This window comes from Phalacrocorax aristotelis, chromosome 1, assembly GCF_949628215.1.
Source record: "Phalacrocorax aristotelis chromosome 1, bGulAri2.1, whole genome shotgun sequence".
Lineage (NCBI taxonomy): Eukaryota > Metazoa > Chordata > Aves > Suliformes > Phalacrocoracidae > Phalacrocorax > Phalacrocorax aristotelis.
In genome coordinates, this window is record NC_134276.1 from 166,188,922 (window position 1) to 166,215,913 (window position 26,992).

At 36.2% G+C, this 26,992-nt stretch overlaps 1 protein-coding gene across 7 annotated transcripts in view; it reads left to right on the top strand.

The window, feature by feature from the left end:
- ANKS1B (ankyrin repeat and sterile alpha motif domain containing 1B) overlaps positions 1-26,992 on the top strand; it is a 450,718-nt gene that overhangs the window by 65,554 nt on the left and 358,172 nt on the right. For all 7 annotated transcript variants that reach the window (XM_075080262.1, XM_075080270.1, XM_075080279.1 and 4 more), the window contains exons 4-7: positions 5,952-6,248; positions 13,961-14,036; positions 16,240-16,341; positions 24,871-24,981. In XM_075080262.1, the coding sequence (XP_074936363.1) occupies positions 5,952-6,248; positions 13,961-14,036; positions 16,240-16,341; positions 24,871-24,981 (586 nt within the window). The remainder of the gene's footprint in view (positions 1-5,951; positions 6,249-13,960; positions 14,037-16,239; positions 16,342-24,870; positions 24,982-26,992) is intronic.

Sequence of the window (26,992 nt, forward strand, 5' to 3'; positions counted from 1 at the left end):
TCTTCGAGGCCTCTGATCATTTTCATGGCCCTCCTCTAACAGGTACACGTCTTTCTTGTGCTGGAGACCCCAGAGCTGGAGGCAGTGCTCCAGGTGGGGTCTCACCAGAGCAGAGTAGAGTAGAGTAGAGTAAAGGGGGAGAATCACCTCCCTCGACCTGCTGGCCTCACTTCTTTTTAGGCAGCCTGGGATAGGATTGTCTTTCTGGGCTGCAAGTGCACACAGCCAGCTTGTATCCAGTTTTTCATCCACCAGTATCCCCAAGTCCTCCTCTGCACTGCTGCTCCTAATCATTTAATTACAGAGTCTGTAGTGATATTGGGGATTTCCCTGACCCAGGTGGAGGAACTTGCACTTGGCCTTGTTAAACTGCATGACGTTCACATGGGCCCATTTCTCAAGCCTGTCAATGTCCCTCTGGATGGCTGCACCACTGCACCACTCAGCTTGGTGTCATCCGCAAACTTGCTGAGGGTGCACTCAGTCCCACTATCTGTGTCATTAATGAAGGTACTAAGCAGTACTGGTCCCAGTACAGATCCCAGGGGGACACCACTCTTTACTGGAATGTTCATTAGGGATTAAAATACAGAGACTTCAACTGCACTGAGAAGGAAGAAATAGAAATGGAGCACAGTAGCAGGCACTAAAGAAAAAATTCAATCAGGAATGGTAGGTCTTAAAGAAAACCCAACAAAGTTTGAGCAACACATCCAGTGATAAAATATGCATCTTCTTTTAAATACCTAGTAGGTATGAACTCTCAGGTTTCTACATTTTTTAATGTAAGCAAAATTGTGAATAATTTTTCATCTGTGTACAACTACAGTTGTAACAGAACAAAAAAGGAAAATATTTAGTCTTGTCTTAAATGCTTCAATTTTAAAATCAGTTTTCAAAATATATCTGGAAATATTAGGGATGCCTAAATTCTAATGCTTGGTTTTGTGTTTAAGAAAGCACTTCATAAGGAAATTTATGGGCTTTTTATTTCTTTCAGGACTTTCAAATTAGACAGGTTCATTGATGACGTGTGATAAGAAGGATGTCATTAGCTGTTTTTCCACATAAACTGTAAAAATCTGTGCACCATGTAAAACCCATTCCCTTCCTCAAAGAGAAGAACAATAAAGTTACAATGTTGTTCCCAAGAGCTCTCCTCATTCTTGGCAGTGTTTAGAGTTTCTGTTGTAACATTGTTTAGCCTTTGCCCTAGACATCCAGGCAAGCGCTTTAATTCCCATTGTAATTAAATACAGTGACATGCTAGCTGCTGAATCAATCAGGCAAACTTCCTTATTTTTTTCAGAATGATTAAATGGTATTTGTGGAAATTCTCAGGAAACTGTTTCCATAGATGAAGTAAGACCATCCTGAGATCTTTCCTTTCTCTGTCTTGGTTATATTGCCTTGTTCAGTTACTTGACATTAGGATTATGTGACAAAAACTTGCTCAGTGATTTAGGAAGTCTCCCTTTTCAAGTTCATTATAAAAGTGCTTAGATAATAAAGGAGTTGAGCATTCTTTGGAGGGGTCTGTAAAATCACTACTTGATAGTCATTATTGCTTGTGCAATACTTGCATGGAGTTTAGGAGCTTTAAACTACACAACTATGCAGTTAAAGTCTTAAACGTACCCAGTGTTTAATAGTGTCTTTACAAGGACCTATATAATATTCATGAGAGCCGTCCATTCTCTTGATATTTCCTGTACCTCTTCACTATCAGACTGCCAGGCTACAATAATTGTCTCTATAACGTATTTGCTAATCTGTCCTATAATGAATAGACCTTAAGAGATATTCTAGATTTTGGGTGGCATGCATTCTCAGTAGCTAAATGATGTAGTACAGCTGGCAGTACTGACTGGAGGCAATGCTCTGAAGGCACAATTCAGTTTGCAGCGACAGAAGTCTGAGTTCTGGCTGTACGTAGAAGAGAACAGATTCAGAGAAAGGCTAGAAAATGTCAGGACCATGCCCATGAAGAGACCCATGTAACCAATAATGAAGAAAAAAATTACAGAAGGCAAAACACTGAACCTTAAGATGCCTTCCTTATTTCTGAAAGAGGTCCATTGGGCCATATGAATAACTACTTGTTTAAAATATTATTAATTATTAATATTAGGGACTTCTGTTTTATACTATTTTGCGTAATAATGGTCTACTATTCTCTTTTTGTCTTACATTTTGTATGACTTGGTTCTGATTTCTAGATCATTCCTGTCTCATTCAGTCTTAGGATCTATCTTGCGGTTTCTAATGTATAATGAACTATCTGAAATTTCTAAAAGCATTCTAGTTGTGTTTCTTCAGCACTAGATGCATTATTTAGCCCTTGGAGATCAGTTTTAGAGATCTAATCACACAGTTGTAACTTGGATGCAGACATTTGTATTTTCATAGCAGGTTAACTGTTCATGGCAATGAGTGTTAGCACATAAACTTTCTGTACTCCAGAAACAACTGTTTACATTTGGGACTGAAAATGTAGACAATAGTACTAAATTATTATTAATTTTTTTCAAGAATGATTTTTTATGTCTTTCAAATATTTCTTTGGAATAATAAGCTATTTTAGAGATATGAGGACAAACAGTACCTTAAAACCAATAGAGTTTAGCTTTGCCCAAAACACAAGACAGAAGTAACGGCATTTTTGGGACCAAGGAAATCACATAACTTCAACTCTTAAAATATCATCATATAGGTTTTTTTTTATTATTATTCTTACTGTACATCTTCTATAAATGAATGCCTGAAGGAAGAAGTTCCTAACACTGAGACATCCACGTCTGTCTTTCCACAAGGGGTAAGAAGAGAAAGATAATTTTTCTTCTAGTCCAGGAAATAAGCTGGTATAGCCTCCTCCATCTTAGGGGTCTTTCTGCGAATGCTGAACCAACTGTGTCTATCTGGTGGGCATTCCCTCCTTTCCTAAATTTGAAGATGGCAGAATCTGTCAAAACCTACTTAAAAATTCTCTCCTCAGTAAAACCTCTTGCTTCCAAGGTGATTTATATTATGTAACTGGTACTAAATTGTCAAAGTGGATAAATGTAGAGGGCAGTTAAACAAGTTGTAATTCTCTCTTTGAAAGTTAAAAATCATTCTGTCTTTTATACCCAAATTGAGTTGATTAATTTACATATTAAAGAGGGAAGGATGTTGTATTAATAAGTTCTAATTAGGTAGTACCCCTCAGCTCTGATAAGACAATATATACAATGCCTGTTCTGATTGCATATGTGTAGGTAATTCAGTTATCATGTTTGTCCAGGTTGGATTCTTCTATTTTATTTCAGCAATACCTAGTTCTTTTTAATTTTGAATCAGTTTGATTTGTCATTAACTGAAATGTAGCTTTAATTTGACAAATGCAAAGAAACAAACCACACAAAAATGTTCAACAATGTTCATTTGAAAATAATAACATATTGTTCAGATTTACAGATGCTTTTATGCACCATGCTGTTTTAAATTATACTTTTCTGTAAATATGGCCTTGCAAGAAAATTCAGCTAGATATCCTTTATTTAGAGGGAGCAAATTTCAGTTTACTGCACAGCAACAGTGATTTGGACTGGTTGGTCTCAATGGGTCTTTGTGGCTCAAATTTTGGCTAGTCACCACATTTTAGGAAAAAGGCCATAGCCAATTTAATTTTTATGTCTCTCTGAAAATTTAATCAGAATACTTTTAAACTACAGTATTAGACTGTTGGCACAAGATTCCAGATACTTTATATATTATCCAGAAATGCTTGAAAAAATCCAAATACAAGCAGATATTAGATAGATAGATAGATCTGTTTGTCAACTGTATAGTAAATGTGTATTTTGCTATTTACCTCACAGGATGTGGATATAGTTATACATCTAATTTCTTTGTATAACTGTTTCCATTGGATACGTAAATACAGTAACTGTAGGCACAAATTACCATAATTGGCCATTTTATGTGCAATTATCTGATTTTCATACTTAATTGTTGTAATTGTACACAAAATTAGACTGCAATTGCCTGTTCATCTTTGCAGTTCTGTCCATGAAGTATTGAAAATCTAAAAATAAATCCTAATAAACTATGCTTGTGATTTGTGGGTATACCACTGTACCTTAAAAAAATTGCTTTGCCCAGTCCTACATAAAGAATGCATTAGAAGTCACAAGAGCACAAAAAGCATATCACAGGGAGTTGATAGATCATTGCAGCCAGGCAGTATTGTGTTAGTACCTATTTTAACCTGATTTTATGGTCTATGTAATAGCGAAAGACCACGTGGTGGTCTGAATAATGCACAATGATTCAAATACTTATTAGTCATCAAGCCATGTCGGCCATTAGAAACTTCTCACTTTCTACCCGGGTCTTCCTACTTTCCAGCTTCTGTCTTGCAGTTTAGCAGGAAACACACAACAGCCTCTAGGATCTTGTGTGGTGTTTAAACACCTGACTAGTTTATCTGCAGCATTAATTTATCTTAATGTATTGATCTGTCTCTTGTGTCTCCCAGGTTCACCTGAGTCATTTTAAATTACAAGATGAGATTAAAATGACAGCAATGTTGTTAAAACCACAAACCCAAAATTTAAGTTCTTGATTATACAATTCGAAACGCTGCTACTAAAAAGAGAAAAAAACTTTTTCGCCTTCCCACCTTTCTAGATATTATGTGCAACATGGATTTTCTTAGCCTAGCTAGCTTTTGAAAAAGATGCCAAAGCCTCATTTCTCTGATTCTCCCACCCTTTCTGTCTTTTTTCTATTTCCATTTCTCTGTCCCCAGAACTTTCTTCAGTTGTTTTCTTGAGAAATACAGCCTATGGATTCAGATTTCTCTCTTCTCCGTTCTTTAGGATTATATTTCTCTAGTATCTTTTCTGAATTTACATTATTTTTTAATTTCTTTATGTGACACATTAGCTTATTGGCTTTCTACTTTTACATTTTCAAAGCTGTCACAAAATTTTATAAATCATATATCAGAAGAGGCATTCAATGTACATACTTTTAAAATTTATAGTGCTAGTCTATTTTAAGGCTTCTTAGAGACTACATAAGATATATTAGCAATATCGACGGCATATACAATTCAGAGGGCTCTATAAATTATTTCCTTCCTTTCTGCCTGAAGTTATTTGTCTGTTTGGGATTGCAAGTGCAGAACCAGAAGGAAATAATTAAAGAAGATACTGCTTATTCTCAGTATTTATTTATTATTAAGATTCTTAAATATTGTTTGGGGAAAGACTTCGGGGGCATTGCTTTATAAAGCAAAAACTTATTCAATCCACAGCATACAAATACTCATATGTCTTAAAATGCACACAGACAACACCCTGGAGCCCCGCAAAGACTAGCTGCTTACGTGATACGCTAAGTCTTTCTAATATCCACAGGTGCTATTTTGCCTTCTTCCAAACTTTCATTGTTGTCTTGATAGTAACTTTTATAGTGATATATGAAACTAGCCTTGTGCCTGATACATTTTTATTACACGGTTTTCCTCTCTAATTTCACTACTTTAATAACAAACTTCTATGATTTAGAACCAGTTATACTGAGAAGAGAGACTAAAGATAAGTGTCAGAGTCTTTCTAAGAGAAGGACTCAACTGTGATTTCAGGAACAGTTGAATCAAGAAGGGTTACATATTTTGGCATATCATGAGTAAAAGGATTTTTGGGGCATATTGTTAAAAATGTATTGGGAGCAATGTGCACACATGGGGACCTGATCTGCTTGAGAGCCACAAAGCTGAAGTATTAATGTATTACTATTAAAATTTTAGTGGAGCCATTCTGAAGCATTTAACATACATTACCATACATCTTATTGCAAACTCTGCCTGTGTAGTGAATCTCATGGAGGCAATTTATAGAAGCTGCGCAGTTCTATTGTGTGATTAAACATGGATTTCTGAAGCTTTTGTTTTGTTTTGACAGAACAATGAAAATGAAACAGCATTGCATTGTGCAGCTCAGTATGGTCATTCAGAAGTAGTTGCTGTTCTGTTAGAAGAGCTAACAGACCCTACAATAAGGAACAACAAACTAGAAACACCTCTGGATCTGGCAGCACTTTATGGACGTCTGCGTGTTGTAAAAATGATCATCAAAGCATATCCAAACCTGATGAACTGTAATACAAGAAAACACACTCCTTTGCATCTTGCTGCACGTAATGGCCACAAAGCTGTTGTACAGGTGCTTCTGGAGGCTGGAATGGATGTCAGCTGCCAAGTTAGTGTGTAATTTCTTCCTTCCTTTCCTCCTTTCTTCCTTCCTTACCTTACTTTCCTTTATCATTAGAACATGATTCAAATGAAATAACTTCTTATATTTTTTTCTTTTAAAACAAAATTGCATTTACTTTGTTAGAAATGCTGCAAGGTGATATATAGTACAGATTTAATTTTTATGACCCAAGTGATGTGTTCAAAGGGATAACTCAAGAAAGATACATGTCTTCAAAGCTGAGTATTTTAATGTTGTCTTGAGACATGTAGATACACAAATCATACCAACTGTTCATGTATGTGTATATATAGGGTTTTTTTACAACATTGGTTTTAATGATACTAAGCTGACTTGCTAAAACTGTGGCCCTTAATGGTCATAGCACTCTGAAACAATGTTTGACCGAAAACTCTTTTTCCCACGGTTATCCCATTCTAAACCCAAAGTTACTAAATAATAATAGTTTTTATTTTCTGCTTTTCTAAACACTTGTATAAATCTAAAAGAAAATTCTATACCAATATACTCTTGCAGCTACTGACTCCAACCTGTTAGCTGTTTGCTGAATCTAGTTCTATGCACAGGAAATTATAATGCTGTAAAAGGGGTAACTTTAAATAAAAGAGACATAGATGGGAACAGATACAAGGTGTAGCAGCAGTAAATTTTATGTCAATTTCTTTGTAGAGGAAAGTGTACAAGCCTTTTAACTACAGGGCACCCAATTCTGTGATGTGTGAAGGCTTCCCTCAGTCTTACGATTTCTCTTCATTTGATTGATGGCACTGTATTTGAGTTTAAAGTGTATTTTATCTTCAGATTTAAAGTAGGCTTCTTGCTGTCTGAATTTATATAATACGCTTCGAATTAAGGTTGTTTCAGCTTTCTATCTATTTTCAGATAAACCAACCAAACAAACATAATTACGTCTATTTTAGAGTCACATCCAGGCATTCTTTACCAATAGGTGATGTAATAAATCTTGTGAACTTTGCCTAAACTTTGATTAAGTTTTATAACCATTTTAAGCTTTAATCAAACACCTTTGTACACATAATTCCCTTTTATATAGAAAGATTGCACCTGGATTCCATGCACTTTTGTTATTTCTGGATTCTTGCATCGAGGTCATGTTTTCAACTTTTGAGGAAAATAATGTGAAATGGAAAAGAAAAGATAGATTAAAAAAACCCAACAAAGCAGAACAGAAAATATTAACATATTTTACGATTAAAAATTGATATTCTCAACGCTTTCAAAATGAAAATATAGTAAAATTGTTTTGCTACTCTTATTAGCTCTAGTATTTTTTGAATTAGCATTGTTAATTCCTTCAAACTATTTCAAACCGGAACACTTTTTTTTTTCTGTGGCTTGCTTGTATTTGCCTACCATTATGCTTCCAATTTAATTTGCTTTTGATTTTCTTTACTAGAAAGTGATACACTTGAAAAGGTTAATACAAGCAGCCCTTTTGTTTCAGCTGTTCTTTACTATTACTACATCTTCAGTAATATAGAAAAGTTTAATGCTAAAGCAGTGCATAATGGAACCCTCAAATACATGTTTCTGAATGTATAATTTCTCTTCTATCTCTAGCAAATGAATGAGGAAAAAGTCAGAAAGAAGCTGAACTGATGTCTGAATTGATGCTTAAGAAATAGAATAATTGAAGAAAAATAGTCTCTGCCATGGCAACTTACAAACTGATGGTTACATGAGGGTTGAATATTACACAATGCCTTTATGAAATGTGTTCTTCCTCTTATGTAATCTAGATAATTTTAGCACTACTGTGAATTCTCCTAAGCCATTTCTATCAATAGTTATACCAAAAGTTTTTTGCTATAAAAAATACGGTGGCTGCAAATTTTGTACAATCTTCTTTTAAGAAATGAGAGATTCTTTTAGTAATGGTGATCTGTTTGCCATCTACACTAAAATTCTAGGACTTTTTTTTTTTAATTCTAATTTGTTTTAAGCCATTTATATTCTTATTTTTCTTAGTTATTCTTAGGCAGGTGGCATTATTTTTTTTTTATTATTATTTTATTTTATTTTATTTTATTTTATTTTATTTTATTTTATTTTATTTTATTTTATTTTATTTTATTTTATTTTATTTATTTTTTGCACTGGGAAATCTTGTTTCTTGTGTGTTTGTCCTACTTGCCATAAGGAAATATCATTTATTTATTTTGTCACTGGTATACATATTCTCCATCAATATGTTCCTTTTCATTCAGCATCTTAGCATATTGGCAAGTTGGTTCTGTACATATTGTTAACTTTTTACTTCTATAGCCTCTGAAAAAGTCTTTGTTGATGATTACTGGCAGCTTATTAGACCGATCAGAGCATACAATATCAGCCTGATACTTAAAAGTGAACTCAGCTCTTTTAATATTAACTAAATTGCTCTGCTTCACTGATTGGGAAAGAACAATATAGAAAGTATAATCCCCAGTGGTAAATAAAATTGCACACATTCATACACTTTAAGTAAATTCAGCTTATCAGTAGTAAAGAGCTCTCAGAATGTTGAGAGACAATTATAGAAGTAGCCTATCTGCTATCAATCTGTAATTGTAAATATTTATTTGTTTAAATGGGAAATTTACTTTAGGCATGTTATCTTTTTCTTCTGTACCTTCTGAGCACTTATAATCATAGCAAATATTTGGACTAATAATAGACAGCATATAATTTTTGGTTGAATTAATCACACATTTTATTCATTTCCCAGGTCTATCCAATATACTTCAATCTGAAATTATTTAGAAGTGGGCAATACAAATCTGCTTCATCTCTTTATGCTTTGAAGTTTTCATTTAATTTGACACATATGAAAAAAACACAGGTTTTGGGTGAGTGATAGATTTCGGGCCCTCAGTAAAATAAGATACTGCACAGTTCAGTGTGTTTCATGTAAACAGTAATTTTTAATTGTGAATACCTTAAACACTTGGCCCCTTCTGCTTATCCAACTTTTATCTATCCCTATTTGCCTTCCCTGTCTGTTCTAGTAATGATGGCAATTTCCATTGCTTATCACTGTAGTTCTGCAAAGAGCTGCGCCCCTTCCTTGGCTGTCAGTATGTATGGAGGATATTCTGTGAATCAATTTGCAAAGCTACCATTCCGTCCTTCAGTTTATGTCTGAAATCCATATCAAAACTATAGTAAACTGCCTATGAATAAGGACCACACAAGTGACTTAATTACAAGCTCTTGCATATTTACATGTTAAAAAAAAATCTCCAATTAATAAAACCCTTGATGCTTTTATGTGAGCCTGCAAATTGTACACCAAGTTGATTTGTGTATCCTGGTGTTCCTACTGACAATGTCCTTTTATCCTTGCTTGTTTTGTGTGTCCAGCTGGGACATTGTACCTCTACCTGTGAGCTACTTGGGGCAGCAGCTTTATTATAAGCTTAGCACAATTTGTGCTATAGTTCTCTATATTTGATATACAGAAAACTTAGGCCAGAGAATCAATATATAATCCATTGATGCAAACTCAGGCATACTACAGCTCACTGTGTTCATGAAAAAATACCAGCATTTTTTGCATTAAATATCACGGTGGAATAATTTCCAAATATAATGATAGTGTTCACTTTGCCAGGAAATTACGATGCAAGGCAATGAAAGCTTCAGGAATTAAAGCAGTGAATATTGTCTATAAACCTTACGTTTTCTTGCTGTAGTATAGACAACAAGAGTATATTAGTTCATAGGTGCACCATTATAAGTGAAAAAGATCTACGAAAAAACTCTAGCACATCTTAAATAATACATAGAAATTATTTGCAACTACCTTTTTTAATCCTTCCAATTTGTGTAACATGCTGTATTGCACCAGAAAAAAAAGTCATCATTATTTCTGTCTTCAAGTAGCAGTAGTCCACATGTACATTTACAGAGATATATATCTACTCAGCCAGTCCTCTGAGTTTCTCTTTGCCCTGTTCATCCTGAGGCTCAGCATTTTCCCTACGTTAAAATGAGTTCGGTAACTGAACTCTGGTAATGAGGACATTTCTGCCTTCTGGACAGTTTTTGGTTTGAGGGATCTGATTCACTTGTTAGTTATTCACTATTACCATGAAATCCTGCCTAGAGCTTTTAAGGTTTACGTCAGCATTGATCTTCATGACATCTCATGCAGGATTACACATCTGCATCTTACGAGTGTGCTTTCAGTCTCCATATTCCCAGACTGATTTTCTTTCAGTTTCATGGTAGTATTTCCCCTCCTGCTCAGAATATCACCTATATAGTAGACAGATCATTCCCCTGTTTATATGGTGTGCCTTTCAAATTCCTCTTTTGAACAGACTGTAATATATACCTCTTTTCTGGGATATGGCATTCATTAGCATTGCCTGATAGCTTGGAGTTGTAAAGTAAAGACTGCCCCAGAATTCAGGGCAGTGCAGAATGCTTGTAAAGCATTTCAGGATCCTATTCAGATATGACAGGAAATAACATGGTAGAATAGATGAAGAAGTGAGAAAGTATAGAATGAAAAAATTGGCATTTGGCTTTAGATTCCTCTCCCAACACTATGAATTACCTATGTAGGTGGCTTAAGTCTCTACTCCCTTTATGCAGCAGAGCTTTGGTTGATAGTTACAGAACTACCTTCTGGCTCTCAAGTTGACCCCATATAGATTTGTTTACCATAGACATCTACAGGAAATTTCCTCTTCTCATGTTTGTTTTCATTCCATTTCTTATAAGATGTATGCTTTCATCAAGGAAATGATTACTTGCCTTTCCTCTAGTGGGGAGTTTTGATCAATAGAAAGGACTGCTGCCAGGTCTGACAATTATCATATCAGGATCTTTTCTACCCCTAACTGAGGAGTCTGAGGATAGATCCTCGCCCTTGTCTTCAAAGCTGTTGAATCAGCATGCCAGAACATTAAGCTTTCTCAGTCTCAGATCATGCCATAGCAATGGATTTTAGATAGCTGTTGTCACTAAAGTATGTACATTTTTTCCTTTAAAAAGGTTCCTTATTAATATTAGTACAGAATGATCTCTACAATTTTAGTCAAGGTGCAGCCGGTTTCCATCTCTGCAGTTTATCCTCAGCAGGACTAAAATTTAGTGCTTAGGCCTCCTGTAACATTTGAACCTCTGTGGATTTCATTGTTGGTATATGCATCACTAATTATTATCCCTTGCTGAATCACAGACTGGTTGGGGTTGGAAGGTAACTCTGGAGGTCATCTGGTCCAACCCCCCTGTTCAAGCATGGTCACCTAGAACAGGTTGCCCAGGACTCTGTCCACAACCTTCCTGGGCAACCTGTACCAGGGCTGTCACCTGCACAGCAAAAATTCTTTCCTTATGTTCAAACAGAACCTCAGGATTTCCCCATTACCTCTTCTGTCACAGGACACCACCGAGCCTGGCTCAGTCTACACAGTCGCTTCAGATATTTGTACTCATTGATGAGATCCCTGAGAGTCTTCTGTTGTCTAGACTGAACAGTCCCAGCTCTCTCAGCCTTTCCTCACAGGAGCGATGCTCCAGTCTCTTAATCATCTTAGTGACTCTCCCCAGTAGTTCTGTGTATTGTACTGGGGAGCCCAGAACTGTACAGAGTGCTCCCAGAACAGAAGGGAAGGTCACCTCCCTTGACCTGGTGGCAACACTCCTCCTAGTGCAGCCCAGCTTTTTTGCTGCAAGGACACATTGCTGGCACATGTTCGGATATGACAGAATGAATATGTTGAACTATAGTGAATAAGTTCAAATATGAGAGACATATTTCTCTTTTCTCAAAATAGTGAGTGATCAGTTGTGATTGAGCCCATATTCTGGTGTTCCTCTCTGGCAGGTTACTGTGCCAAACTTCTCCCCATTGTGGCTTTTGAATTTTACCACCTGTCTTTCTAAAGTCAAATATTTTGAGAGTCAAAGCTTTACTTCACATCCTTAATGATAGGGAACTCTATGTTAATAGTACCAAGTCAACCCAATAGTCTTGAGGTTTATTCATATGAGTAAGTGACCGATGCAAAGGAAATGTCATATCCACACAAATACTGAAGAGGATAATAGGCTGGGTCAAAGCCTGTTTCAAGATTGCTGATGTCAAGCCTATTTCAGTAGTCAGACCTATAGCTATCAGTGACTTTTCTGAGAACTGTTTTCATTCCCAGAAATTTGTGATCTGCACCATAAGCTCTGCGTGTACCTTTGTGGTTGCACTATGTCATTGCAACGTTAAAGTCAATTACAGTTACTGGAAAACTCCTGTAGATATTGTTTGAGCAAAGGATTCTGAAACCATCTCTGAGTAAATCTGAATATTTAATCTTCTTGTTCAGAATAAGCCTGTGAATGTTCATCTGGATTGCTTCTGAAAAAGGGAACATTAGCAATTGTTTTGAGATATGTATTTCATATATGTACTCTCTTACTGACTTCCTTCTCCTCTCCATTATACTGTTAGTATACCTGATGTGCTGGATGTAAATGACATTGGGCATGCCCTACTTTATACGTCCATGTACTAAGTATGAAGAAAGATAAAAAGTGAGTGTTCCTATCATGGACATAAAAAGAGTTTTCAGGCTCAGTTGGTAGGACATATGTACACTTACTGTGTGTTCATATCCCATCTCAGGATCCCTGATTACTTCTAAATATCCTGTCACTGCATTGCTGTGACATTGGTGCATTCTGATACAGCTAATAAGTGAATCACTGTTTTATTTCAGTGTTAATTTTTTTGTGTGTGTCTTTAAAGTATTTTCACCATAGCAAGCATGACAATGGTGCATTTGGATAAAATATAGAAAAAACAAATTCAAGCATTTGCCCATAAATAAAAAAAACCACTCAAAATCTAATTTACTATATTAAAAAAAAAAGAGACAGATTCAGTGGGATCTAGTAGTGCTTTAGCTAGTGCTAATGCTACTGTATAGAAAGATTCTGTTCAGATTTTTCAGTAATGGTCAGCAGTCTAAAATACTAAAAAAAGTAGCTTGTAAAGAGAGGTAGTTTGTTTTTCAGTACTGTAAATTTTATTTGAGCAAAAGTCCATTCACAAATAATTTTGTGTCACAGAAATCTGCAAAATCAGGTTCACAGACATCTAAGGTAGAATTTAATGATCTAAACATAGACATCTAATGCTGTTGGAGGTGCCTTAGGGTATCTAAGACATCTGTATAGGGCAGATATGATGCAGCATCAGCTGGAAAGTCATCTGGAGGCCAGGTGGGTTATCTCTAGGGCATCTCTCACTGTGCAACTGAATTGACCTTCTGGGGTATGATCCAGTTTCAGATTAAAGCACCTAAGTGTAGATGTCCACATGTAAACTGGCTGACTCTGCTGAACAGCTATGTTCCACTGATGGTATTGACTACATTTTCACTGCCTGTAATAGGAGTTTAGAAATTTTACACAAATGCAGGCTTGTTAATTGGGAGTTGTGTAGCATCCCTACTACATTTTATTATTTAGTTATTAATTTTTCTAGTAGAACTGACAGCATTTATAGTTATCTTGAATAATAAAAAAATTATGGTAATATTTGTTCTTGCCCATTCAATGTTTTTTATGTATACATAGATAAAATAGAGGGGGGAAAAAAAATACTTCTTTTCTAAATTTATTCTTTTCAAAAGGATTCATTGGTATGTTAATTTGCATTTTAAATGTCACAATATATTTTTTTCTAGACAGAAAAAGGGAGTGCACTACATGAAGCAGCCCTATTTGGAAAGGTGGAGGTAGTACGCATTTTGCTTGAAACAGGTAAATCTAATTTACAGGAAACACTGAACAAATATCCATAATATTCCTAATCTGGTGTATGCCTCCTCAAACATTGGTAATACCAATTACTGTTATCTTTCTCAGCCTTTGCAAATCTAATCACATGTACCTCTCCTTGAAGCAGTGTTCTTTTAGAATAAGAAATTACTGTACACAGAGAACAAAAGGAATGTTTTCACTAAGACTCAGAAATTCCATATATGACTCAGTGTATGCCACTGTATTCAGAGAATAAATGTATTCTGAGAACAAAATGGCTACATAAAATTTTGTTATTCATTCTGAAAGACAGCCAAGAATATTCTTTGATCTAGAGGCCAGAAGGCTCGTGTTCACATTTCCTTCACTTAGCTATTCCTAACAAACACACCATCCTGCTTGCTCCTGCATTTCCTGGATAAACTTTGAGTGCCTGTGAAGAAAGGGGAAGGTAATGTGTCTCTGAGAACTGCATTTGCCCTGAAAGGACAGGAGAACGGGGATTTAGAGTTCCAACAAATCCATCTACTACATAATAAGAGTTTCAGTATTGTTGCAGGTAAGTTACTCATCTAAACAACTGTCTTCTAAGATAAATGAGAAGACCAATAAAAATGAAAATATCTAGAAATTACTTCTCTGGGATACGTGAACTTCCATTACATTGAGGGATCTCATTGATTTTTAGTATTGCAAAAGAAAGTATGTCCTACTCACAGCTCCTCATCTGAATCTCAGCTAGTGCATACCTGATCTGAGATCTGTTTTCAGCAAAAAAGGTCCTTCCAAGATTCTCTCTGGTGTGGATGAATAAGAAGGATCTTCACCTGCCTTCTAAAAGGCTGGACCTTTTTATTGATTTACCCAAAAGAAGAAGGACTGGAGAACATCACACAAACTTAGGAAGCCCTTAGACCACAGATAAAGAATACCTTTTATAGGTTAGTACACATTATAGCCTCTGCCAGAGTACAACTGTACAAGACAGTGGAGTAGAATCTTCGCTGTGATCTCCAACCCCAAATGCTCTGCACGTCTGCAACACTCCCCACCTTCTGCCTTTTTTATCTAACAATCCCCTTTACTCTAGTTCTGCTCCAAATCAGACTTAGAAGGTGCTAGAACTAGCTACTGCAAAGGAAATGTGTAAGTTGGTGTCTCTGGCCTCTGAAAATCAGCTGCTACTGCTAATATGCCCAGCAATATTTTGGTTTTATTTTCAGTGAGAAAACAAATATCTCTTTCTCACAAAACAAATTAGGAAGTTCTCCATCAGGTCAGGAAATTACAAGAACTGCAGCCTTTTCTGGTGAGTAGAGATATCCTTCCATGCTTCCAGAATGTCCTTATAAATCCTGCTTCCTCTGATATCCTCTACCCAGTGTCCTGAGAAGAATCTCATTCCTTAGGACCTTTCATGCCTTTACTTTTTATGAAAGTATATCTAAACTAAAAAACAACCTCAGTCTTCTATTATAAAGCAAAAATTTCCACAGTAGTGCCTACAAGACAAAGATGGAGAGTCATGCAGTATCATGTATGACAGGTTCCCTGAGACCTAGCCAGGAAAAGCCTCAACCTTATTTATGGTTACGTTCACAGTTTGAGCCAAACAATTTCTCCATCGTCTGAACAGTCTGTGAGGAAATGCTTTGGCTCTTCACACAGCCCTTATACTACATATGAGTATTTCAGTCTACTCAGAGCATGAATTTCAAACGTGTCACCATGAAGTACAAAACTTCTAAGGTTAATAACTTTTGCAGTATTGCTCCCAAAACACATACTGGTACTATGGACCAGAAAATCTCCTGTGAATCAGAGCAGCTGGGGAGAATTAGAATCCAGAAATGTAGGAAAAACATTCAGAGAAGATCTTGACTTTACAGAATATTATATTCAGGATGGCTGTTTCTTAGGAATAGTCTGTTAAAATAATCCCAAATTTGATTTAAGAAGCTTACTTTATATCCGCGTGAGTTACAGAAGCATAAAAACAATCCATGTCAGCATGCGAATTTTAGGCTACTCAAGCTTTAAACAGAAATGGGTGCTGTACTTCAGCTATAACACAGCTGTTCATCTGCTACAGTTGTAAAACCGCTTGCATTCAATTTGCCAGATAATTGAGTCTGGTATACCACATTTATAATCAGAAGTACTTGGGGTTAAAAATTCCACCACAGATCATTTTCTTTTTCAGGAATTGATACCAACATAAAGGACAGTTTGGGTAGAACGGTTTTAGATATTCTTAAAGAACATCCATCTCAGCAGTCACTCCAAATTGCAGCTCTACTTCAAGGTAAGTCATATTCAGTTATACATTTGTTAGGGACAAATCAGAATAGCATGGAGGAGTATTAAGATATATAGTAATGTCTATTCTTTAAGTATTTCATTATACAAAAGTGTAGTCTTTTGAATTAAAAAAGGCAAAATTCTTGTTTGCTAGATACACAAAAACAAGTGGTTGAATATCTGAATTTCAGAGTAAACGCCTTTTTTTCTGACAATAGACATGTGTCACTTACAGTTTCTCTTTGTACATTCTTTACAAAATAACGTATTGTAATATTTTGCTGCAGTTCCATTAAATTGTGATGGTAAACTACAATTGAAATGCTTAATCCATTCATAAATAACAACTATGACTGAAAGCTGATGACAAATTTTCAAAACATTTAATTAGGTTTTTCTTGTTTTCCTTAAATTTCTAAAAAAATTAAACCAGGCAGTAACTCTTGCCATTATAGCCGAAATAATATAGTTTTGTTGCATATATGTTTGTACTCATGCCCTGTCTTATTTTTGTGGTGTAAGACTGATGTAACTCTATTGTTTACTCTAGAAGAAGTCAGTAAAGTAATGAAGCATGAGCTAGTACATAACTCAGTGTTAAACATCATTCCTTCTCTTCAATGGAATTTGTTCCCTGCATTTTCAGATTAGTCTTTCATTAACTGTGTTTGACAGAGGAGTTCCCTGCAGATACCATTGCTGCATCTCCACCCGTATTGATTATTCCCATCTTTAAATAAGCATTTTAATCAGTTCAGTGGTGGTTCTACATATGAGCTTAGCTCATACTTCAGTCTTCCGCATAACTGTATTTCATAAGAACACTTCCTAGAGAAAATGAGGTCGTATGGCCTCACTGTGTCCTTCAGCTTTTCTTTTCTGAATAACTTCTAAACTTTTTAGCCAGCTTCAGTAAAGTTTTCCAGTGAGATGATAAACCAAAGATACAAAGCTTCTATGAGTATCATGAAAATTTTGCAGGCAGGCAGGAGAAGTATTCTCTTAAGGAGCAGGTTCATGTTATAGCTGAACTGAATTAACGGCTTGCCTTGAGGTCTCCCTCTCTTCCTCCTTCCTATTTTCTCTTTTTTCTTTCCCCCATTCCCTCCTTTCTCCCCCCTTATTTCCAGCTACACCGCTCCCTTCCATATTCCCTGCTTACAGGAGATCACAAAGTGATCTGGTTCAGTTAATGAACCCGTAATATACAAAATATATAATTTATTATATTACCTATATTTAATAGTATGTAACAATAATAAAATTTTGGATTCTATTCTATTATTTTATTATATATTATAATATTATAAAATATATATTATATTATAATATATAAATGTATATTTGTTTGTTTTAATGAACTTGCCCCCTGTATGATTCAGGTCCCAGAGTTAGCTCTGTCCCAGGTAATGGGCAGAAATGTGCATCAAAAAGTGGGGAGGAAGATATGGGTAAGGGAAGTAGGACTTAGCCCTATCAGCGGAAGGGCATTCCTAATTTGACTCAGACTGTATGGTGAACCTTCAGCCTTTATGTCCTCACTGAGCTGCAGTGTAAACATACGAGTATGTAGAGGAAGAGAGGGTTAATACCATACTGAAACTTCTTCAGTGGCAAGAAAAGGGTCAGTCAGAGCTTCCACTTTCTTAGAGATCCAAATCAATCACCCTTCAGATATTAATCTAAGATTGATTATAATGTCCCATCACCATCTAAACTAATTTTCATTTTAGTATTTTTGCATTGTTCTGTTTTCTCCTTAGTCCGATAACCTTGCAGTCTCAACCCCACTGATGAACAAAGTTTCTTCAAAGTATCCTTGCTCTATGAAAAACAGAGCACCCAAACCCCTCTCAAGGGTTTGTCACGTTGATGGATCAGTATCTGCCCTTAGTTTTTACCACAGAAAAGAAATACATAATTTCAAGGCTTTTTGGTGCTTTGAAATGCAATCTTTTTCACGTGTGCCTTGAAAATATAAAGATGACTGCATAGTATTTTCAGCTCATATTAGTATGATGAAACTGTGCTTGTAACGAGCAGCTGTTTATTTTTGCTCTCATTCAGAGAGCAGAAGTGATGTGCAAGGATTAAAAATGTCTACAAAGATGCCGTATTGAGTCTTAAGAAAATTTAAGGAGCCCCTTCAGAACACCCTTGTGGAACCCACTGAGATTCTTTTTCATCAGCAAAGGGTTCAGTGGGGCTTTAACAATCAATGATAAAGTTTGAACTATGAGCTGAAGTTGAAAAATAAAATCAGCATTGGCAGGATTCAGTACAAGCACTGCTGATGATAGAGAGACCTACCCTCCTCTAAAAAGCCAGTTGAGTGTACTTTTCACTGAAGAGTGGGTATTTATGCTGTTGTAGCTGAAAAATCAGTGAAGCACTGGGATTTGGGGAAACCTGAATGTACTGTAATTGAGTTCAACTTTAGTGGGTAATGAATTCCATGCAAAGAAAGGGCAATTGCTGAGAGAGAGTTAGTGGCTTCCAAACACATTCCTGTTAAAGCTCCTGTCTTCAGATGATCCTCTAGAGAAGCTTACATGTCTCCTCACGTAGCCGTGTAAGAAAAAGAAATTAAATTAATGGCGTCAGATAATTACTGACCAGATTTTGTAAGTTTCTTCCTAATTTTTTTCTTTATGCAGACACAACTGCATTGAATTGATTCTTTCACCTTGTTGCCAGGATAGAGTAAGATTTTATCACCTAGCGTTCTCGTTTTTAGAATTTCCACCTTGCATCGTCATGAGTGTTACTGTACAGTTTATAGTACTAATATAGCATAATATTTGTCCCTGCCACAAGACATCAGCTTTTAAAATATAAAATAAAGGCTGAAAGATACATATAAACAGACTGGCAGAAATGGACAAGGAAATAACGTGACTGGTGTTATTGGTGGGCCTGATAAGTAGTGTCTGTCCTGTATGCAGAGGGGTAACAGAGTTGTAAGAAAAGTTTTGAAAGAAAATTAGTTAGTTTTGAAGATATTTATGAGAAACTTCTTTGAAGAAGAAAGTAATTTATGTCTTCAGAAGCAGTTAATAGAGGTAGTAATATTAAATCAGTTCAGCTGATACTAAAACCTGCAGGACTAGTAAGTCTGCTGTGAATGAGGCTTCCAGAATTTAAGAACTGTTTCTGTTGGTGTTCTCCCTTTTAAGATTTACAAAACTACTTTTTACAGATTATAGGTTAAAAAGAAACAAAACCTTTTGCCAGTGAGGTTTTAGAAATGATCCTAGTGTTTTTGTGTTCTTTACTTTACATCTCTTCTCACTATCCTGAGAAAATGGTCATTGACATTTCCGCAAAATGTTTTTTTTTTGTGTTTGTAAAGTCTGCTGTCTTCTTGGAGATTTTGGTGCATTATCTGATAGAAGGAAAATAAATAACAAAATCACTTTAAAGAGCAACGTGGAAAAGACTGAGTAAACTATACCCCTCCTGAATGGTTTTTGTACTGCCTGTTAATTATAGATGCAATTATTAGAAATGATAGTTCAAGCTTTAATTCGTCACCATTCATACATGTCCCATCTTGCTCAGGTCTGAGCTGCACTGAAATAAATTAAAAATACTTATTACAATTTAGATTCTTTATGTGGTAATGAAGAAATAGCTGTTGAGGCATTATGTACTCAAAGAATGGAGAATTAGGGTACTGTGCCAAGTAAGGACAGTCTACTGGATGCATTTCATGGATGTAGTGAAACAGCAGGATTCAGTGCTGAAGCAGTTAACTGTGTTGGCACTTCGGGCTTTATAATTAGGCACTGAAGATAAAAGGGATGTTGCCAAGGCTAGTAGGCCTAAAATTAAACAGACCAGCTGTGTTTTAGTTTTTGCACATGTGAACGTGGTGCAGGTGCGTGCTATACCATCTTTCAACTCTTTCTCCACAGCCCACTAGGCTCTCTTAGAATCTTGCTCTTTTACTATTTCTGGAAGCATAATTCTTGTTATTATGAAAAAAAAGGAGATAGTAGATAAACAGATGAAAAATGACACAAAGCCCAGGAAGGCATAATAAGCTCTGTTGCATAGACAGTATGGAGGAAGATGTAGTGAAAAGCTTGTTTCCTCTATCTTCTGGTGAAGCTGCTTAAGAACCTAACATTGTTTGTACATGTTACCAAATTATTAATAAATGGAAAATGCATAAGCAGCTGCAGAACCAGGACTCCTTTCTTCTCTCCTCTGTTTAAATAGCTTTGGTGTCATTAGCACAGGCTTTCCTCTGTGTATTTTCACTCTTTCTTTCTCTCCCTCTCTTTCTGTGGGCAAGTAGATCTTCCATTCCCTTGAGTACAGGAGGCCAGCCTCACTGGAAGGGTGGAATAAGTTTCCAGTCAAGGATTTAATTACAGCTGTGTGAGATGACAAAAACTAGGATCTCAATCCCCCTTTGTTGTTCGATTTTTTTTTTCCCTCTTTTTTTCTTCCCTCAGAGCTTCTCAGCTCCTTTTATAGGTTATTGTGGAAAAGCTGTAGAGTATTAACTATGTTTATGAATTAATTTAACTGCTGTTGTTTTAGGGACTAAAAGTTTAGCTGCACCCTTACCTGTTTCAGGATCATAGCAGTACTTGAGTGCCGGTTGCCATTTGTCTTCCCTGAACATGTACACAGAAGTCTAATTATGTGCCAATAACTTAAATATCTATTGATTTCAGGTTTCTCTGGGATTTAGTCAAACTTGAATCATTCAGAATTGTCCTCTGAAGTTTAGGAGACCAAAGTCAGCTCAGCCTCCATCTCAGCTCAAGCCTGTCTGTCACCTTAGCAAGATAGCAGTTACCAGTCAGTTTTCTGTAACTGTTGCTGCTGTAAAGACAAGATGAATTAGATCATGAAACCTCAGATGATCTCCTTCCCAGGGGAGCAAATGACCTGTTTTGGGAGGAGCTTTTAGAGAGCTCGTGGGCTGGGGCAGGATTCAATTCAGCTGCAGAAAACTCAGCCAGATACTGGGAGAGCCCTGGGGAGGGTACAGGGCACTCTGAAGATGGCTGCCCTTCAGGAAGATACAGAATAGAGGAGAAGTAGGGGTCCCCCTGCAGGGACATGGAGGGGAGTGTTTCTAAACCAGTTTTATTCCTCTGATCTAGTTACTTGGACAGCCTTCTATTTGAAAGGGTGAGTGTTCAGATTTTTATTCAAGTGAAATTTGGGGTTTTTTTTAGAGCTTAAAAAGGCTTTTGGTGTCTTTAGGGGAAGTCACTCTAAGGAGTACCTCCATGCAAATCCACTCCATGGCATGGCCAAAGTAGGGTCTCAAAACAAAAATGAAAAGACCTCATACTTCATTTAAAAAAAACAAAACCAACTGTTGGTTTTGGTTTTTTCCATTACAGAAAAAGTAAAAAATCCTCTGAGGCTAACGTAGCCATTATTTCAAAAGCCAAGGTTTATAAATAAAGCAAAAATCTTGACCTTCTCACCTCACTGAGGAATATCCTCAAGGAGCTGAAGTTAAAGCAAGCTGTGCTCTAGAGCCTGAGCTTTTACTGCCTCTGGAAGTTCAGCAGTGGCTCCAGCCGAGTCAGGCCATGTTCTCTTCATGGCTGACCTTCCTGGCTCTGGCTGCTCTGCAGAGTGGCACCTGTGTTTCCCTGCTTTCATGTTAACACTTTCACTTCTGTTTAGCTTTGGCCTAACTGGTGTTACAGAAACAGAAAGCTGCAGTTCCACTGAACTCTCCAGCACTTGTTACCTTCTTGGCTTCATATTCCCCACTACTCTTATTTCCACTGTTGTGTGACCACCTTTATGCTATTACTTTTTGTGCACATGGCCCTATTTAGATTGAGTGGGGCTATGTTAAAGTCAGCTAACTGTAGAAAAAAATGCTACTAAGCAGGCAAAGTTTTTGAGATTCTTAGTATTAATCCTCACAGAACTGTAATCTGCCATTCAAGTCAACAGAAGTAAAATACTCTCTTCCCAAAGCAGTACGGTGAGGAAACATCTCTTAAGTTTAACATGTGTTAACATCTGCTTCCTTCACCCCTTACATGCTAATCATGCCAGTCTTTGAAACATGGACCAGGGTGACAGTAAGCTGGTGAAGGAAGTGTTATGAATCTAACAGGCTGTGTCCCAAAGAGCCTTTACTCTCCCCTCTTCTAAGAATGACAGGCTTTTCTCTAAACCCTGAGACTGCAGCTGGGGAAATGGTTCTGGTCATTAAGTGGAGTAATTGACTACACTTGGCTTTGCTCTGAATTATCTTTCTTTTTTTGAGGAAAGGGATAGAATCCAGAGCAGTCTCTCAAGTACATTGTAGTTAAAGCAGATGATGGTAGCAGGATCATATTTTTCAGTAAGTTTGAGTGGGCTTTGAAGATTAATTCCTAGCCAGCTGCAGGTGAATAGAATTTGGTTAGTGGTGAAAGAATCTACTGCTTGTGTATACTTTGTCTATGGCTCTTGACATAGATCACCTGTTTTGTGTCTGATTCTTTGATAATATTTTGGGTAAATATACATTTACCTAGACAATAAGCCTCTCACAACTGAGTCCATGTTTTTATTTGTCTTGTCCGTATCTGGTAGAGTTTTTAGAGGATCAAACCAAGTTAGGAGTAGAAGTCCCACAGAAGTCCAAAGTTTTAAGGGTGCACTCTTGCAAGGATGGCACACTGTTGGCCTGTTCTAAACCTCTATACCATGCCCCATGCTGAGCATTTTGTGGAGGTTTCCTGGAAGGAACTCTGCTGGTTTTAAAGTAAGCATTTATGAGACTTAGGTTGAACTTGGAACTTCCTCCTCAGAACTAGCCTTCAGCAGGTAAGTGCATTGTTTTGAAAGTGGGTCCTGACAAAGAATAAAAATAGGGTATTATTTTAAAACCACAGTCTTATGTGAATATTGGACAGCAAGGTTAATGTCCTTCACAATCTCCCCTGCATTTCCTTTCCTAATAATATCTGTATTGATCCAATAATTTTAACACTCCCACCTGATAGAACTTCATTTTAGGTTTGCCTTTGGACAGTTGCAGAATTATCAAGCAAATATTTTCAGGCATTAATTCCTTTTTTCCTCTTATTTTTTTCTGTGGGTCTAGCTTCCTTTTTATTTCTCTTCCATCTTGCGTGTTAACTTGGCAAATAATAAAGCTGACAGAGCCGGAAAACATTCAAGAGCATTTTGTCATGCTGCTGGTTTTCTCATAGTCTCTTACAGCTCATCTTTGCTGCTTTGCTTTCTGTACTACACGAAAAAATGGAAGTGCTCGTTTTCATATAAAGAAATGTATGACACATTGCCAGCCATCAAACTTAATATATGATATTTTCAAATCATACATTCTTTTAAAACAAACAAACACCACCACCCTTCCCCCCAAAAAAAACCCAAACAACCACCAACCTGCAAAGCATTCTAAAACTGCATGCTGTTCTCTGCCATTTCCAATTTCATTTTCTCACATGTCTATTTTATCACAGATTATATTTGGGTTTTGGGATTTGTTATTTAATCAGGAATAACAGCAAGCTAAACAAGTGTGTTGTGGACTGTAGAAATTAAATCAGGGAGATTTCGCTTCCCAGAAACTCTTTGGTTCTTCAATGTGATATTGATGAAAGCAGTTTTTGTAGTTTGCTTTTGTGTGTGTTGCAAGATGTACTGTGTGGTTGCTATTTGGTATCAGAAAGAATTTGTTTAAGTAACTTCAGAAAATCAAGAGAATGCAGATGCAGAATAACTGCCTGAAATGAGAACCAGTCACTCTGCTGGGAAAAAAGTGCCACTATTGCATAATTTCTAATTTATTATTTAATATTTGTCCTACAATAACATTCATTAAGGTCTTGGTGTTCCATTGAGCTAGCCTGTGTACAAAAGCACATGAAAATAATGTATATATTTGCACAAAAGTAATAGTAATGAAACTGAAGCTTAGCATGTTGATCATTCCACATTTTTCTGTTAATAAAAACATCATCATGAAGGTGGGACAGAGGAAGTTCTACGGAGGAAAAGCACAAAAAATTTTAGAACACTGCTTTTTAGACTGCTACTGCTAGTTCTGACTAAATTTTTGGATTGCATTTTTTTTCCTCGTGCTATCTCTGTTCTGGAAGCAGAATATTTGATTTTCTTAACAGTATCAGTACATCTACTTACTGTGAACATCCTGAATATCTTGACTAAAAACTCTTTAAAGATCTAGAACAAAAGATGACTCTTTCAACAATAATAATGTAATGGAACTGTTATGTAGATATTTCAGTGAGGCAGGAGAAAAACGGGGATACTTGCAATTCATTACTCCTACAATGAGATTTCTGTAACAGTTTCAGCAGATTAAAGAACTGGCCATTATAGTGTTTTATAATGCTTTCAATGAATTATTGCCTTGCAGGAATGTTTATGAATAATTACAAGGTGAATAATTATAGTATGAAAAATTGGAGAGGCTTTAATGAAAAATAAGTAGCAAATATACTTTTGTTTGGAATAAATCCCCTTAATCCAAGAGTTTAAGTGTATGTGTATCTTTAAATTGCAGAATATATGGAAACAGGAAATGCAAGTGTTTCAGAGGAACGCCCATTGGAATGCGCAGAACACCAGTCTTGCATTTTGTCCCCAGAAGTTCCTCCGTCTCCAAAGGCTAAAAGTAAATACATGTACTCTGTGAATACAGAAGATGTACTGAACTTCTCTTTAAAATTATACTGCTAACACATTCATACAAACATACAAAATGAAAAGAGAGAATAAGAAAGTTATTGATACTGAGAAATTTTTTCCACCATGAATTACCTATCTAGACTACATACTCTGTAATCCATGTCATATAGGAAAGCAAAGAACTGTATTCTCAGAAAGGACAACTTACTGATGGATTACAATGTATTACATTATTTGATCTTAAATCTTTGTAATTTAGCTGACTTTACCCATTTCATAACCAAGTAAAACAAAAAGGATATTAGATATGTCAAAATACTCTGCAGGCGTTGTTCACATTCAAGTTAAAATCGAGTTTATCTTTCCCAGTGAGTACCTCTTCCAATTGTGTTATGTTTGGATGCCTCTTTCAAAGATCATGTGTGTACTGCTCTTCCATTCATCTTCTAACATATCTTTCATATACCATGACTCTCACTGTTGTGTGCATGTGCTTTCATCTCATGTTCTGATTCACCCTTTACACACCACAGCCACTTAAAAAGGGCATTTTCTGAGTGTGGTGTCATCGTGCTCTTCCATGAAAATCATCCTCCTGTAGAACCAACCCTGACTTCTGCCTTCTGTAATCATCCAAAGTAAATGTAATTGACTGGTGGCAAATAACTAAGCCTTTCTTCTTTGTTTTTGTTGGGGGGATGTGGGTGTGACTGATGTTTGGGGTTGTTTTTGTTGTTTTTGATTGGTTGGTTGGTTTTTATAAGCACCTTTACAGGGAGAGTTTTCATTCATGAGAAAACTAAGCTTACTGCTGCATGCCAGATTACGATCTTCATGGTGATAGTAAACAAATGCTCTAGTTCCATTCATTTTTCCCATCGGTGTACTTACCAGGCATATGGTGTATGAAGATAAATAGTTCCTCTGAGATTAGTAGAATCATGAAGTCAACTACCCTCTGCAATAGAAATGTCTGTCCTGAAATTAAGTAATAAATATTTTTAAAATATGTTTTACTTCTTAACAGTAAGGTCATGATCTCGTATTTCGTGTTTCCACTTTCAAGGTATAAATACTGTAAAAAGTGCTAGCTGGCTTTTGCTTGTCTATTGGGTAATCTGACTCTAAAGGAAAGAAATTGTACTTGATTGTGCATCCCATCCATCTGTCTGCCATTCTCTGACAATCTAATTTCAAATAATTTAAACCGAATTTGGAAGAGGGGTAGTACTATCAATTACCTTTCTGTGACTTTCATGAAAATAGGTAACTAGATAGAGGAGAGAGACCTTAATTAGTACCTGCACTGAAAAAAATAGGCAAAATTTGTCTTTTATGTATTTGTTCTGGCAGCAATCAGCAAGCCAGTTAACGTACAGTTATTCACAGGTCAGTCAGCACACTTGCAGTTCCATTTTTGTCGCACAGAATTCATTCTTGCCCAGTAAGAAATATTGCAGGCTGTATGTGAGAGAACGTGGGACGGGGGACATGAACATAATTCTGTAGAAAATAGTAGTCCTGTTTCTTTTTAGGGCACTGTATCATGACTTTGGAGTAGTTCTTAATATTTCAGTATCTTACTTGGGGTTTTCATTTCTAATAGTAATCTGGAATAATTTCAATTTTCTAATTAAAGAGCAGGATATAAACCAACCTGGTTTTTACCTTTGTTTAATTTACAAGTTTTGTGCAAAGTTACCATTGACTAAGAGTAAGAAAAGTTTTGAATGCAAAATTTCTGTTACTTAAATATTAAAAGGCAATTAGATGCTTTTAATTGACAGCTTCTGTCTTAGCTATAAAAAGTTCAGTCATAACTGGCCATAGTTGTGATTTAAAAAATATATTAGAATATTTATGCTTACCTAGCATAACAAATAGTGACTATGAAATCAAATGACGCAAAAAGAGCTCTGGATCAAGCAGATACAATCTTATACGGGGCTTCTTTAGCTACATAAATGTACGTATATGTGTTATATGTATGCTAAGCT